The following is a 16,464-nucleotide window of genomic DNA, read 5'->3' as shown; positions in this document are numbered from 1 at the left end:
TTTAATAAATACGCATTTCGAAAATAAATCGAAGCTCTTTTATTCCAGTTTAAGAGTAATACCCATAATAAACAAACGAAATTTCAACAAATTTGAGATAATCAAGTGCAAGATGCGATTTCAATTTTCAACCAAAAAAATTAATAAATAAATAACTATTACTATATCAAACTCTATAATATTTCATAGAATAATGATAGATTTCTAAGAATATTTGAATAAGGCAGCCTAGACATTACCTATGAATTACAGAAGTCTTCTTTTTTGCAGACGATGTCAAATAATGAGTCTACCAGGTTTAAAAGCATATTTTACAGCATAGATCCTTACAATACCATATAAAGTACTGTAGTAATTATATTGTCACCTTCAAAAATAAGAGTATGATACAATCCAACAATCATCAGAATAGGAGAGAAAGGAATAGTCAGAAATCCCCTCCGCTCTAGGCAAAACAAATCACAATTTTAGCACTAATTCCAGTTGAGTTTCTCCACAATTTAAGCCTACGTCAGCAACATCTTTCACTAGTTGATACCCTGGAAACTCATAAGGTCTTCTTCCACAATAGTAGAACGAAAGTTTGCATGTTGTCTGAATCAGTTGCCATGGATCGTGTATCGCTCCCATTTCTTTGTTGGGTCGTATATCTACATAAGAAACCAGAATATGTAGTTCAGGTGAGCTAAGAAAACTCATTGTTCGGTTTCAATGTACTCATGTAATAGTAGCACAACTTGTGTGTCGTATCTATAAGAATAATCACATACTACTAGAAGAGACATCCGCTGCCATCAGTCCAAGACCGTTGCTTGTGCTTTATTCTTAAAGCAGAAAATAAAGTTCTCAAGAATATTTACAGTCTGCTTGCCAACAGCAAGCAACCGATTCATCAAGAGGTAGCAGATACACATGCACATGCCGAATAAATTCATATATATATATATAATTCATATATAGAGAGAGAGAGAGAGAACCTCCCATCTTGAAGCTGGAAATATGTGTTTATTCTTCTCATACCAATGCCTCTCCACAACTTTACCAGCATGTGACTGTTGAAAAAAAATTCAATTATTTCAGTTTCTTAATCAGATGAAATATGATTCTGTGACGAGGATGAATTACACCATACACATATTATCACCCGATAACTGTACAAGGAAACCTGAATAATGTACATGTATACTATCCATGCACATATATAATAGAACAAGTAAACAATAGAATTCACAGGCAGATAGAAAGGGAGACTGAAAACACTAAGTTTATTGAACTTTAGGCCCAGTTACAGCTCCAGCAACCAATCTAAAGGTCAAGTGATTACCTCATCTTTCTCAATTGTTGCATCAGCAGTGGTTCGAACATCCTCATGCACATCAAAGTGGAACAGCTGCGAGTAAAACCAAAAACAGATATTAGTGTTGTTTTATTGTATTTTGTGAGTCCAGGCGCGAATCTAAATCTTTCGTATAAATGTTTTCACAAGTACAAATGTTTCCAACCAATATACTGGATGTGCAAATGTTGGTAAGAAAATTGAGTGTTATGTGTTGCTTGTATTAACTGAGCAATAGAAGAGAGGTACAAAAGAATCTTGTAAATATTCAATGTACTAGGGCAAGAAGATTCAGTGTTCATAAAATTAGCAGATTCCCATTGTATTGCAACAAGAACCCAATACACTGACTAGAAATTTGCATCAAGTTAAGTAAATCTAAGATATTGTATGAGTACGCTATCAGGGTTATAACCTAAAGGTGCATCTTAAATACAGATCATATAAATATATGATGATGATTTTGAAAATCATTATCAACTTCTTATGAATTTGCTAATTTACGACGAAGCTGAAATGTGATAAGAAAGTGGGCATTACCGGTCCACTTTTCCCTCTGGCCTTGTTTACAATCAGCTCATAGAAACTGTGTTGCTGCAACAGAAAGAGAGAGAAAAAAAGGCATGCATAAGTGCAGCACATCAAGGAAACCTTCAATATCTTTTTTAGTTTCTTTTTCCATATAGCATATTAAGATAATTAGTATAAACTGAAACACAAATTTTGATTTCGGATCTTTTGGGCTATTATAGTCAGAGAAGGGGAAGCATGTTGGTTCTTCCCATCAAGACCTTACATGTGGAATAATGAGATCTTCTTTAACATAGAGCAAATTCTCCACTGAAGTTGTTCGAACCTCTCGAAATTCAGGGGCAAGCTGCTGCTGAACTGCACGAAGAAATTCTCCAATGGCATCACCTTTTCGTACCTGGTAAATGCAAACAAGCAATGTGAATAAAGTTCACTAATCATCTAGGTAAAAAAACAAAAAGCTGAACCCAGGGGTCAATGAATTAAGACCCAAAGCAGTCCCAAACCTGGATCACCCGTCGATGGCCAGTACCATCCCAGTAACTGTAAGTGATTTGAAGAGGCTCATCTATAAAAGAAACCATAAAACAGGTGTTAAACTAAGAATATTGTATATGATGAAATCTAGAACAAATGGAAGCGTTTAAGACTTTACTACTAACTTTTGATTTGCTCCTGCTCAAGAAGCCACTGTTTTCGTAACCGTTCACGCTCAGCTTGTTCCTCCGCCTCTCTTTCACTGTAAGAGTAGGCTTCAACCTCCAAAGGCCAATTATAAGTAAAAGATCGAAAAGCATGGCATGGGGATTCAAATAGGCCAAGGGAGCATGAATAGACATGTTCAACAGAAATGAGAGGAGAGAAATTCCAACCTATCAGGCAAAAAACTGGTTTCTACTGTAGGATCTTTTCCATATTTTCCAAATCTCTGGCGGATATCATCGTTTTCTTCAAAGATAAGACAGTATACTATGTCAAAATTTGCAATTTAAAAGTGCGATTGTGCCAATAAACCCAAGAAACAAAGAAAAAAGATCAACAACATTTCATTCATAGATGCTTACGATTTTCCTCATCTTCCTCCTCATTGTCATTCTCAAATTCATCAGCAAATGATAGCCTTGGGTCTGCCTTTATTTTCCGCTTCTTCAATTTCTGTAACTGAAGCTCCTCCTCCCTACCAAAGAAAATGGATCAAAAATAGAACTAACAGAGCAAATAAATCAATTATACAGAAAAAACATTACTCACTCTTGCTGCAACTTTAGGAGCTTCTCTTTCTCTTCCTCTTCAAACTTATTCTTAATATTTACTCTCTGCAGCACAAAAAACGGTTAGTTGATGCTGCATATACAGGCAAGGTGTTTCCTCTCATTAGAGCTATTCATGTCCTATTTGTTCTTCAGCCTTTTTTCCAATTCCCAACCACACCTCACAACTATGTTTGTTTTCAAGCATAATAGATACCTTAGTAAATAAAAATTAATTTCCCTCCTACAATTTGAGGTTTTAAAATTCAAAAACATAATATCTGCTACAAAATTCAGAACCAAATTCTTTAACAAGAGGCTTCTCCTTAGGTGATTACATCCTCTTAACTATATAATCAAAAGCACCACTCCCTCCTCTCCACCACTACAACCATCTAGTTTTCGCCTGACTGGTAAGTGGTAAGTCGTTTTCCTCGAGAGGGAATACATATTGCTGGTATATTTACATAAAGCAGCAAGAAGAAGCAACCCGCGCATGGAGCATAGAATTAACCACAAGCAACCCTTTACAGAACTGCCCTTTCTTCTGAAAGGGTTGGGGAAACACAAAAGATAAATAAATTATCATACCTTCTCAACATATTGCTCTCTAGTGACCAGACCAACAGTTTCCTTCTTGAATGCAGTCTCCAATATCTGAACAATAAACGAATGCGCAAATTCAATAAACCATCCAAAAACAGAAGGCGCCAGCATTTCATATCCGTTCATATTTTCTCGACAACACACTTAACTGGTGGCTCAAAAATTTTAACCTTAATAAGCTCTCCATATCTGGCTAAATCATACTTTCCTGAGCATTAGGACACCTTTAATGGCTAAAGTTCCGAGCGAATCATTTATATGCGTGGAGAGCAGCGAATCAATCACGATGCAGAATTATCTAGGGTTCAAGAGGAATCGCGACATCATACCTCGGAGGTACTGGAGCCGAATTGGAGGAGGCCAGGCTGGCCTTCAGAAGCGGCAGTTTTGTTCTTAAGCTCTTGGATTTTGCGGCGCTCCGCCTCTCTCTGTTTCTCCAGGCGCCTGATCCTGACGGCGTCCTGCGCCGTGCCGACGTAGCCATCGCCCATACCCGCCATGCTGAATAAGAAAATGAATGTAGCGGCAAACTAGGGTTTGAATTTGTGAGGGATCGGAAGCAGAGTTGTAGAAAGAGGGATTTTTCTTAGAACTGGGGATACTCAGACTCAGGGCTCCAATCGCTAAATCTTAGCAACTTCTGTAGCCAAAAATGCGACTTTATTTCTGGAGTGACTTTCCTGTACTACTGTTCCGACTTTCAGGTTTTTACAAAACCGCGAGTTTATTTATGAACTAGTTTCACACCTGCGGTGCACAGATTAAGAAACTTTTAAACATTGATTTTTAATTATAAATTAATTAAATGAAATTAAAAACAATATCATTATATAAAATTGTAAACAAAATAACTATGAATTATACAACTAAAACATACCATAAGCTTGAAATAATTAATAACAAATTATAAAAATTTAGAGAGCACTGAATCACAATACATGAATAGTGACATTTAAAACATCATTTGATTAAGCTCTAAGAAGAAAAAATGAATCCACTTACATCACCTATAACAAAAAATTCTAATTATAATAGCTAAAAAATTATTCTCGCCCCAATAAACCCTAAAAAAGACTCAGGTGCCCTATCTGAATTGCCATAAAAATTGGCCGACGGCGAATGAGAAACATAAAAAAACTTCGCATCACAAACACAACTCACCTTCCCTTCCAATTTCTACATATCATCATCATACATAATCAATTTCAACCGGAAATAACTAAAGGATTCTCTACAACCGACTACCCTATAAACTCCGATGTGCATAAGAACTTTATCAAAATCGACGACATCTCTCACCTATAGATCTTGCATGTATTCATAATACTTTTACGACATTTCTATTTCATTATATGATAATATTACATATTTATAGCAAAAAAGTATAAAGATAGATTAATTCAAATTTATATACTAAATTATTATTGATTCAATTCTCTACCCTATTGCAACTGTTTTCTTCCTTGGGCCAATTTAAATGTCTTTAAGCATTTAAGTTTTTTTTAAGCATTTATGTTTATTGGGATTCTAATCCTAAATTTTTGCGCCACATGTTTTTTTTACCATGGTAAAGCTCCTGAATGTTGAAAATTCCTGATTAAATATTTGTAACCGCTGATTATATGGTTTAATTATACAGGCTTATTAAACTAATTAGTGTAACTGATCGAACATATAAGCCCATACCACAAAAATTGGTAAATTAAGTGATTTTTACAATTAGTTATTAGATTGTAACGGTTGCAATAATAAATTGAATTTTAAAACACTAACAAAAAAATTTAATGGGTTCAAAATGAAAGATAATTTAACAATTTTTCAAAATTATATTAATATTCTTTGTATAATTATAGATATCATCCATTTTATCGATGGACCTTTCTCATCATAACTTGAGCTTTTAAAACAACTAGTATCACCTACGTGCGTTGCACGATTCATTCTATTTTTCCTCAACTTATTTTACATAGTGAAATAATTTTATGAAATTATAAACAATATCATCGTACGAAATCTAAAAGCATAAAAATATGCAATAAAAATTCATTATATAAATATATATGAAACCAAATAAAAATATATATTGCTCAGTAAATTCAATAAAAATTTTTTGTAAATAATATGACCAACTAATTAGAATTAATAAAAAAATTACTAATTAAGAATAAATTCGTCTCCATCTTCTCTTCTGGAATTTCAGTATCCATCCCAACGTTTTTTATCCGCTTGTCTCTATCTCCAATAGCCTCACCTTTTCCAGTCATAATCTCCAGCACTTCATCGCCCTTGCCGGTGTCATCTTCTCCGGTCAGATTGCCTCCATCTATATAAGAACTTTCAACAAAAAATAACAATAGTATAATACATATATTTAAATTTGATGCTAAATTAGAAAATTGTTTGATCGGAACATGAACTTTTGCCACAATAGCAATGTATAAATATATATTAAAATTAAAAGCAAAAATAATATCGTTGAAAAATTTAGAAGAATACCTAAAACCAATCAAAACTTTTGCACAAAATAAAGCATCGAGTGGGTGAATTATAAACTATCAAATCATATATATAGTCCAAACAAATGAATTGGGGGTTATTCTAAAACCTTTCAATTTCATCCATTTATGATTAGAAATTTAATTTTTAGTGAATTCAAATGGACACTGAACATGTAACGGCTCATGCAATTATGTCACTTATAAAATAGTTGGCTCATTAATTTGTGATTTAGTTGTAGTTAATGTCTAAATTCATTTTAGTAGTGGTAATGGTATATTATTTGGTCAAAATCGGAAGTATTTTCCACCCTAAACAATAAAAGTCTTTTGGATTCTATAACATAAAATGTTAGTATCAACCAAATTTGATAATTATAAGTACTACTATAATAATAATATATCAATTTATGTTTGTAACGGTAGTAACTCCTTTGTTTAAATAGAGTCGTAACGGTATTGACTTATTATGTTTAAATTATGCTTAAACAATAAATAAATTATTATCATTATTAGAAAACTAAATTCACATCAATATTTTCATTTTTACACCTTATATTTATAAATATTTAAATCTATACTTAGAATTCATAAATTTTTAAAAATGACCCAAAACTCGCCTTTTATACATGTATAGAAGTGTAACAATAATTGATATAAAATGAAATTTCTAATAAAACGATTGACGTAGCAAACAATAGGATAGTTCAATAAAATTAAATATTAATATGAAGTTCAAGCGTGTGTCATGCTTTCGTATCACAATTAGTGGTAATCTAATATATACTCCCTAGAAGCTAGAACCATGGAATAATACAACTTTGTATATATATCCAATCTTTTAAATTTTGGGAATGAAAGATTAAATAGGGATACAGCGTAACTATAGGAGTTCAACAAATCTCATTAATCTTAACTAAAGGCAATAAACTATTTTACATCCAAAATATAAATTATTAAACAATAAAATGTAACATAAAATCACTATTTATTTAATCCTATATAACAATGAAACAACCCAATAATATAGACGGAAAACAGTGTTAGAAGAAATGATAGATGAGCGGCTACTTCTTCTCCAAATCCCTCTTTCTCCAGCATCTTTCTTCCACTCTCTTCCTACTTAATACCTTCCCAAAGCTGCCCATTATCTTCATTCTCCACCGCCATATGCCCGTTGTGCATGCTGCGGAGGCGGCAAAGGCTCCCGTGGTGGCGCCGACGCCTTCCTCCTCAGTCCTCAGCCATGTGGGTCCCGGTGAGATGGAAAACTAAGAATGCTCTGCAGAGATTTCCGGTGCGGCAGAGCTCGAATTGGTCAAAATTCGGAAGAGAGTAATCAAGCATCGTATACTGCTCATCTAAGCAAAGCTCACCGATTATGATAGCAATCACAATCACATTGGAAATTATAAAAGATTTGAAACATGTTGCTATTCCATGAGAAAGACAAGTGTAGTACGAAAGTCTTCATTTATAGGGTTTGTTTCGTTCGTCATTAGTGTGACATATTAGTGGGGTGGTAATTACAAGCTGATGGGAAAGGTTATTTAGGTAATGGAGATTTATTTTTATTCTATCAGTTAGATCCACTTAATCACACATAGACTTTAAATTATATATATTTATTTTTAAATAATTTTTAAAATTAAATGGCAATCTTGTATTTCTCCAAAACTCCCCTTTTATATATTGTATAGATTTTCAATTTTTTTTTGTTGTATGTAACTTTGCAACTGGAGTACTCTTTATGATCGATACTGACATATAATTTTCAAGTACAGTACGTTCTTCTCCAATATTCTATGCTAGTAAAATATTTTAGATGTTGACCACATCAATTAATTACTCCAATGGTTGAAGGTGGATCGAACATCAGATATGAATACGAAAAATGATAATGTCATGAAATGGTGTATCAAAAATAGTGGATGATACGATGTATTAATCATACACTGCTACTTTGTTTGCAACAAGAAAGGGTAAGGTTAGTGGCTGTAAAAAAATTATGGTGTTACTTGTTGGATGCTGAATGTCTAGATGGTTAGATGCTAGTGAAGGTGGATGGAAAGATGTTTTCAATGTCTTGGTTACTTGTTGTTCTTTTTTTTTCAACCAATCTTTTCTGATAATATTGCATGTAATGTTTGATTTGATGGAATTATTTTTGTAGCTCGAGTGTCCAGCACCTATATCTACAAGACTACAACAACTGTTTCATTTATGTGCCTCATCTCATAGTAAGGCCTGCAAAGAATTGGAAACAATTGAAGTTTATTCGCATGCACCCACGTATATAAACTTCAAATTTGCAAAATAATAGCACTGCTATCTTTTATTTATCTAATATGAAGGTCCACAGCTGTAAAAACAATTTTGACAAACCAAATCCGAAGTTTCTTATTTCTCATTTCTCATTTGATTATTACAGTCCTTCCTTCTACTGGAATCCAATGCAGGCAATGTGGATCACCAATAACATCTCTTATTATACACATTGGCGGACCTGCGTTGGAGCATGGGATTTCTTGGAACCCTAGTCATTTCAAGGTTTGGAGCATGGGATTTCTTGGAACCCCAGTCATTTCAAGGTTTACTAGTACTATGCATACAACAAAATATAAATTCACTCAGTAGCTTAGTTGGTTAGTTGCGTTGTCTTTCAACCAAAAGACCATGAGAGCGAAATCTTCTAGCGGCGCCTTTGAAGATTGTTGCCTTTTAAAAAAAAAAAAAATCTTATACATTAGCTAATTTTACGAGTCATTTGCCAATTAATCAATTTATTTTATGATTCTTGTAGTTAATGTGCTAGCAATGAATTAATTTGTTTATACATTTTCATACTCTCAGCAATTTTATTTATTTTATCTATTTTTATTTATGTAAATATTATTAATGTAAAATTATTAAGTAATGTTCTTTATATATATTGCACATTTCAAATTATTTATCTCTCATCATTTATCATTATTTGTAGCTCTATAATATTTTTTAGGGACATTTATGACATCATTGACACTTAAAACAACAATCATTAGTACTTCCTTCATCTGCGAAAATATTCTCATTAGTGGGCGACACGGGTTTCAATTCGTTATAGGTTTAATATGAGAGAGAACTATATAAATTATGAATGACTTCATATTTAGTACGAGACTAATTTTGATAGACAGACGAAAAAACGATGAAAAATATTTTTTAAGATGAAAGAAGTACTTAGTAGTTTGGAACTCTCAATATCAAAACACTGCGTCGTCCGCCACTGATTACATACAAAAAAAAAAAACAAAAACATTTTGATGATTGAGCCTATAAAGCAAGCAAGCATTCATCGAAACTCACCCACTGAGTTTTAGAAAAAAAAACATCTTTTTCTTTAAAAAAGTCAAATACGATGTGGAAGTATGAAACTTCATAACAGAGTTCCAATTATTTAAATACGTATTTTGATGATTGAGCCTATAAGATATTTTATTTTCAAATTTTTCCTCCTGTAAAAATATATACACTTTCTATTTTCATTTATCCAACCAAAATATATATATTTTATTTTAAAAATTATCTCCATTTATTTATTCATACATTAATTTATTTCAAACCATTAAACACAAGTATTAATAATGGAATGGTGTGCCTAGGGTCATCCGTCATCCTAGAAAGTTGTCGCCATTTATGATAAGCTCATTCTACAAAATATGTATGGGCTCGATGGGCCTTATTCACCAAACATTAGGGCATGTGCATGCCACGCTCCACGTCATCGCGTGGGAAGCCGTGGTAGGTGAAGGCGATTTACCACATAACGCGACGCCACATGTTGGCAAATTACGGTATCCAGATATATAGAGATAGAGAGAGATAACACCGAGTTCACTCACCTGTAGTCCACGTACAAGCACCCAAAAATGGCGGTTGTCTCCACCTCTCTCGCCGGCGCCGTCACCAGCCAGCTCAATCAATTCTCCGGCCTCCGAAAATCCTTCCTCAAGCTCGACGCCTCCACCGCCAACTCCAATCAATCGTTTTTCCAGAATGTCGCCTCGCACATCCGCCTCGCCTCCTCCGCCAAAGCTTGCCGCGGCGTCGTCGCCATGGCAGGATCCGGAAAGGTGACTTGCATTTTTGTTTTTTTTTCTCGATGCGGTTATTGCAGATCTGGAAAATATTCAATCACTTGCATTTTGTTATAGGTTTTTGGAGGAGAGAGTTGCATTTTTGCAGATATGCCTTTCTGTATTTGTGAGTGTCTATGCGATTATTGTGGATTGAGAACTTCAACTTTGTTGAATAGCTAGTTTGATATGGCAAATTGGTCTCGAGAATGAATTTCAGTAACTGTGTTTTTGGATAATAGGCTTTAATTTAGGGGAAATTTTAATGTTAATAGTAATAAAATTTAAGCTATTGACTTTTAGATTGAAAAAATAGTTTTGATTGTTTTAAATTTTATGTACTATAAAAGTTTTGGCCATTTGTGTATTATGATGCTACCTGATTATTGCTAATACTATGTCGTTAGCTGTTGTTGTCATCTCCGAATTTTTATCTATGTTTAGGTGAAGGTTACATGAGCTTTCTTTGTTCAGAGAGTGATTGTTTTTTCCATTTTCCTTGCAGTTCTTCGTTGGTGGGAATTGGAAATGTGTAAGCACTCTTTTCGCCCAATTTCCATCTTTTGTGCTATTCCTTAACTGTTGGCTGTTAGAAACAAACAGCTCACATATATTCTTTTTTCTTGTGAGATGACGTCTGCATATTAAAATTCTTTTTCTTTGTAAGTTATGCCAATTTGAACTAAAATCTGCTCTTGGAAACGAGTCATGTGAAATTTGAATCGTTGATAAAGTCCATGCGCTGGATTTTTCTTATTTACTTGTAAACTATAGTGAACTGAGTACAAATCTTAGCCATATGCTGAAATCAATTGGGACTAGATCTATATAGAAGATGGTGATCACACTGGAAGGTCTCAGAGTAACAATTTTATTAAAAATCTTGAATTGGGAATATGATGATCATATGCATATGCTCATTGTGGGCACAATGTGGTTTTAAATTTATAGTAGGAGTAATAGGTTTTTCCTCATCTTATACAAGCCATATTTTTCGTTAGCCTTGTCCTGAGTAACTGAGTTTAAGAACTGAATCGTAGTAAGTTTCACTGGGCTGTGTTCCACACAAGTAATCTATCTTAATCTCAAGTAATTATATGGCTTTCTTCCCAATTCTTTGTAGCATCTTGTTTCTTGTTTTCTGATTTTACCTTACATTTTTGAACAATATACTTAGAATGGGACTAAAGAGTCCATCAGCAAGCTCGTGTCGGACTTGAACAGTGCAACCCTTGAATCTGATGTTGGTAAGTTATTGTAAAAGTATTAGTCCTTATCATTTGAATAAGCAGTCTTGTATTATAAGCCTTCCTTATATATTTTTTACATTGAATAATATGCAGATGTTGTTGTATCGCCTCCTTTCGTCTACATTGATCAAGTCAAGAATTCATTGACTGATCGGATTGATATAGCAGCCCAGAATTGTTGGATTGGAAAAGGTGGTGCTTTCACTGGAGAAATCAGGTGTGTGGTTGCAACTTGCAAATGCTACCCTGAAATAACCAGGAATTTTTGTGCTTGTGACATGAAAAATAATTGGATTGTGTGCTGTTTGCTCATGTGGTCCTCAGATTGATTACCCTTTTTGAACTCTGCAATATTTACAATATTCGTCTTTAATAGATTTATTTATCATGTGATTCGTACATGGCTATCTTTTACATTCAGAAATGCAACAATTCTCTTGGTTGTATATTGTCTGATGGTCTTATTGAAACACTTTAACAGTATATATTTGTTGGTTCTCGTACAGTAATAATGTAGTAGCACTATTGTAACATGTCATAACATGTGCTCTTTTTCATTCATTGCAGCGTGGAGCAACTGAAAGACTTAGGATGCAAGTGGGTCGTTCTTGGGCATTCTGAGCGGAGACATGTAATAGGAGAAGATGATCAAGTAAGAGCAACTGAACATAGCTAAGATTGTTTTGACAAGAAGGCTGTAATGTGCTGCTGTAACTCTTACCCTGTTTACTTAAATGTTTGAAAGCCTGATAAAGTACTATGTTTTTGTAGTTCATAGGAAAGAAGGCTGCTTATGCCTTGAGCCAAGGTGTAGGAGTAATAGCTTGCATTGGGGAGTTGTTGGAAGAAAGAGAAGCTGGAAAAACATTTGATGTTTGCTTTCGGCAATTAAAGGCTTATGCTGGCAAGTTTAGACTCCCTACCCCACCACTACATGCCACACACAAAAGGAAACTAAACTTACGAAAGAAAGTTGTTTGAACTCAATTTATGGTGCATATTGATTATCAACTCACTTTTGATTGTTTCCTTTTATGGTGTGCAGATGCTGTCTCAAGCTGGGACAATATCGTCATTGCCTATGAGCCTGTATGGGCAATTGGAACTGGTAAAGTGGCCTCACCCGAGCAGGCCCAGGAAGTGCATGCTGCTGTTAGGGATTGGCTGAGTAAGAATGTATCAGCAGAAGTTGCTTCTAAAACACGTATTATCTACGGAGGTATTTTCCTATCAGTTCAAAGTTTGTCACTTTGGAAATTTGGTAGCGAATTATTTATTTGCATATAAGTTCAAATATGTGATTTATCCAACGCACACGTCATGATCACTTGGATTTCTTGAAAACAGCTACTAGATTGAAGTATAAGTTCTTAAATATAACATGCTAGGTGAATCGAATTCCCTAAGAATCCTAAATCTTCCACAGGTTCTGTCAACGGAGCCAACTCGGCTGATCTTGCCAAGAAAGAAGACATTGATGGATTCCTCGTTGGTGGTGCATCTCTAAAGGTAACCAGCCTCCGTCCCTCCCTTGTAGGCGAAACTAAGAGCATTAATTTTTGTTTTCTCATTTCACATCGTGTTGCAGGGTCCTGAGTTTGCTACTATCATCAACTCTGTCACTGCTAAGAAGGTGGCTGCCTAGTTTCACATCAAAAGGAAGGAAAAATGAGTGAGAGAATCAACTGTAACACAAGTATCTTGCGGGCCGTACCGTCTCGCGGTAGATATCTTCCCTTGTCCTCCCGAAACTATGATAAACTATTGACTTCCATACTAGGATCATCATTTTTCCATGGTTGGTTTGTAACATTACCTCGTAACTTTAATTATATATCTGAAATAAAAGGGAGGGCGTTATTCCTCAAATTTTGGGATTAGTTCTTTTGGAAATTTCATCATGCATTAATATAATTATGTACATTAAGATGGAAATGAAATATATTGTCGTCGTCATTTAGCCTGTGCATGCTAATTTGGCCCAATATTCATAGTAAGAAAGCCCAACTCTATTGTTATTGAGTATAGTACTAGTGTGATACATTAGTGAATGTTAGACAAACTACACGTTTTATCTTGTACACCGACGGTTTCGAAATTGGATATGCAATTTTTTGTAGTTTCTTGTAAAGACACATGAGTAGATTAATTAGTGGAAAAATGATTAAATCATAACATATTATATCGATATTTTTATTGCGTTTTGCTTACGACCATAAAAGCACAGTGAAATTGAAAAGTGAATAGTAAAGAATGTCCAAGAAATGCGATGTCGGCCACCTTCGTTATTATAGAATTGGTTACAGCACCTTTATGAGAGAGAGACTTGGTAATGCGTTTTTTTTAAATGAGCATGGATATATAAAGTTGCATACTAAAAGTACAAATCTTTATGAGAGCGAGATGGTAAATAAACATGAAATATAAAGTTAGCAATGCATGATTTTTTTTAAATGAGCATGAAATTTAAAATCACATAAAACCAATTTTTTTAAATGATCCTGAAATGTAAAGTCACATAAAACCACAAATCGTTATGGAGTTTCATGATGAGAGGATGGGCTACCTGTCTTGTTATGTAAATGGATTGTACAGTTTAAAAACTATTTTCTATAATTTCAATTAATGAATAAAAGAATAAATAAATATTTGATTTTTATATAACTTATAAAACTAATGATGTTAATAATAATTTTAAGATGTTAGAAACAACTAAATAAATTTTTTTGATGCTAATGTGAGCTAAATGGGAATAATCTCACTCTCCATATATATATATGTGAACAAAACGAAAAAAATACTCCATATATTAACATTCATCTCTCTGTCTATATATATTATTATTATTAAAAAATTCTTAAAATAAAAAATTATACGGAGTATTCCCTCCGTTCCACAGTAATAGAGGCGTTTCATTTTGAGCTCTCATTTTGAAAAAATAATAATAAATAATTAAAGTGGAGAGATAGTAAAGTAAGAGAGAGAACAATGTAGTGAAGAGTCTTATCTACACTATTCTTTCTCTTACTTTACTCTTTATCCACTTTAACTATTTATTATTATTTTGTTTAAATGAGTGCTCAAAATGAAACGCCTCTATTACTATGAAACGGAGGAAGTACTATTTTAGGAATAATAATATTATACTATAATCACTAAAATAACACACCCCAAAAAAGAAAAAGACAAGCATATCATAGTCCTCAAAGAAAGGAAAAAGGCATTAAATATAAGTAGCCGCAAACAAGGGTGAGCCACTTATAGTGAAATGTGAATATGCTAAATTTAAATTTAGGCGTTTGCTAGGTCAATGACTCAATAGTACATTAACATCAGTTATTACCTTATCATAAATTTTAGAAAAGTGAACCTGTACCAACTTTATCACAATAAAATTAATTTCTTGGTGTATGCCCGACTAACATTATAAATATTACACCGTTAATAAGTACTTAAAAGTTTCATTTTGATTCTGTTCGAATTTTAAAAAATATACTAATAAAAAATAAATGAAAAAAAATAGTGAAATGTAATTTCTAATAGCAAAAAATAGTACTATTAGTGTGGCAATCATATTAACATTGAGACGATTAATGACGTACATAATAAATTAATACAGTATCCATTAATAAAGTAAAATATACATAAACATAAAAAAAAGACTACTTAGGTGTAGGAGAGCTTTAGCATCTGAGTCTAATCATATTTACATTCACACGACTTAATTTCCAGTATTAAAAGTAGTGAATATTGTGCTTTGGGTTTAGCCGTTTAGGTTTAAACCTGAGACCTTGGAGTCGAACATAGGAGTACACTACCATTGCTTTAGCCTTTGAATTGGATTTAGTCATTGAGTTATGCTGTCGTACTTTTAAATTGATTATGAAATTTGAAAAGGTTAAAACTCAAAAAATACTACTCCTAATTTCTAGTATAAACAAACTCTAAATTGTATAATATATGTAAAAGTAGTAATTAAGTTAAAAGGAAAAAACAGAGCAACGAAAATGAATACACACTCACTATATACAATAATACAAAGTTAGAAACACAAAAATAGAGCAATTCGAGAAACTTGTTTTATAGAAATACTATCCAAACCAGCTCTCGAGAAAAGTAGACTGAAACTGCACCAACACCAGCAGCAGCACGATCACCGCCAGCACTCCCCACGGCGACGCCCCCTCCCCCGCCGCCGACAGGTAATACTCCCTCCTCCGCCGATCAAACGGCGTGGATCCGAAGATCAGCCCCCCTGGGTACTCCCGGTCCGACATCCACCGCACGGCCAGGAGCAGCACCAGCGGCGCCGCCATCAGCACCCACCCCATGCTCTCCTCCGTCGCCTCCACCACGTCCTCGTAGGAGACGTACCATTGGAAGCCGAGGAAGAGCGACACCACCGCCAGAATCAGCAGCACCGGGTACGGCACCGGATTCAGCGAGAAGGCGTCCAGAATTGAACAAGTCGGCGATTGGAATCTTCCATACGCCATCAATTGCGAGGAAATTAGGTATTTGATTTTGGGTATTTGGTTTTTTATTTTTGGTGTGTGTGTTGCAGTGATTGACTGAGGCAGTTGAGAATGATGGCCTAATTGATTTATTGTTGAGAGTGATTGAAACCAATGGTTTTTATTGGGTGTGGTGCGGAATACTGACTTTAACGTGTATCGCCGTTGATTCTTCCATATAAGGGCTTGCAAATTTAAATATTCGTTTTTAAAGTTTTTATTGATTTACAAATGCGAATCTCTTATTTTTAGACTTTTTCTCTTAATTTAGAATATGTTTTTCAACTAATTTTTTTTATTTTAAATCTAGAACTTTGTCGAAACATAAACGGAATTATGTTTTGAGGTAAAATGGATTTGAATCTGA

General features: G+C 34.1%; 3 protein-coding genes across 4 annotated transcripts; 1 reads left to right on the top strand and 2 right to left on the bottom strand.

The window, feature by feature from the left end:
* Positions 1 to 332: 332 nt before the first annotated feature.
* On the bottom strand, positions 333 to 4,356 carry LOC125190695 (protein XAP5 CIRCADIAN TIMEKEEPER). 2 transcript variants are annotated; one of them, XM_048088064.1, is made up of 12 exons: positions 4,053 to 4,356; positions 3,709 to 3,774; positions 3,119 to 3,183; positions 2,932 to 3,044; positions 2,740 to 2,815; positions 2,530 to 2,606; positions 2,374 to 2,435; positions 2,193 to 2,264; positions 1,877 to 1,930; positions 1,325 to 1,390; positions 978 to 1,052; positions 333 to 650 (listed from the first exon to the last, which is right to left on the bottom strand). In XM_048088064.1, the coding sequence occupies exons 1-12, from the start codon at positions 4,221 to 4,223 to the stop codon at positions 600 to 602; spliced, it is 948 nt and encodes a 315-aa protein (XP_047944021.1). In that variant the 5' UTR covers positions 4,224 to 4,356; the 3' UTR covers positions 333 to 599. The 2 variants fall into 2 exon arrangements, with proteins under 2 accessions (XP_047944021.1, XP_047944019.1); XM_048088062.1 differs by having other exon boundaries at positions 2,133 to 2,264; positions 4,053 to 4,354.
* Positions 4,357 to 10,064: 5,708 nt separating this feature from the next.
* On the top strand, positions 10,065 to 13,463 carry LOC125190300 (triosephosphate isomerase, chloroplastic). Its single transcript, XM_048087571.1, has 9 exons — positions 10,065 to 10,330; positions 10,839 to 10,865; positions 11,511 to 11,580; positions 11,677 to 11,800; positions 12,151 to 12,235; positions 12,355 to 12,487; positions 12,629 to 12,802; positions 13,010 to 13,092; positions 13,172 to 13,463. The coding sequence occupies exons 1-9, from the start codon at positions 10,127 to 10,129 to the stop codon at positions 13,226 to 13,228; spliced, it is 957 nt and encodes a 318-aa protein (XP_047943528.1). The 5' UTR covers positions 10,065 to 10,126; the 3' UTR covers positions 13,229 to 13,463.
* Positions 13,464 to 15,674: 2,211 nt separating this feature from the next.
* On the bottom strand, positions 15,675 to 16,079 carry LOC125189367. Its single transcript, XM_048086648.1, has one exon. The coding sequence runs from the start codon at positions 16,077 to 16,079 to the stop codon at positions 15,675 to 15,677; it is 405 nt and encodes a 134-aa protein (XP_047942605.1).
* Positions 16,080 to 16,464: the final 385 nt, after the last annotated feature.

This window comes from Salvia hispanica, chromosome 5 (assembly GCF_023119035.1).
Source record: "Salvia hispanica cultivar TCC Black 2014 chromosome 5, UniMelb_Shisp_WGS_1.0, whole genome shotgun sequence".
In the NCBI taxonomy this organism is placed as follows: Eukaryota; Viridiplantae; Streptophyta; class Magnoliopsida; order Lamiales; family Lamiaceae; genus Salvia; species Salvia hispanica.
Note: the sequence above shows the minus strand (reverse complement) of the source record. Positions and strands in the feature narration are given on the sequence as shown.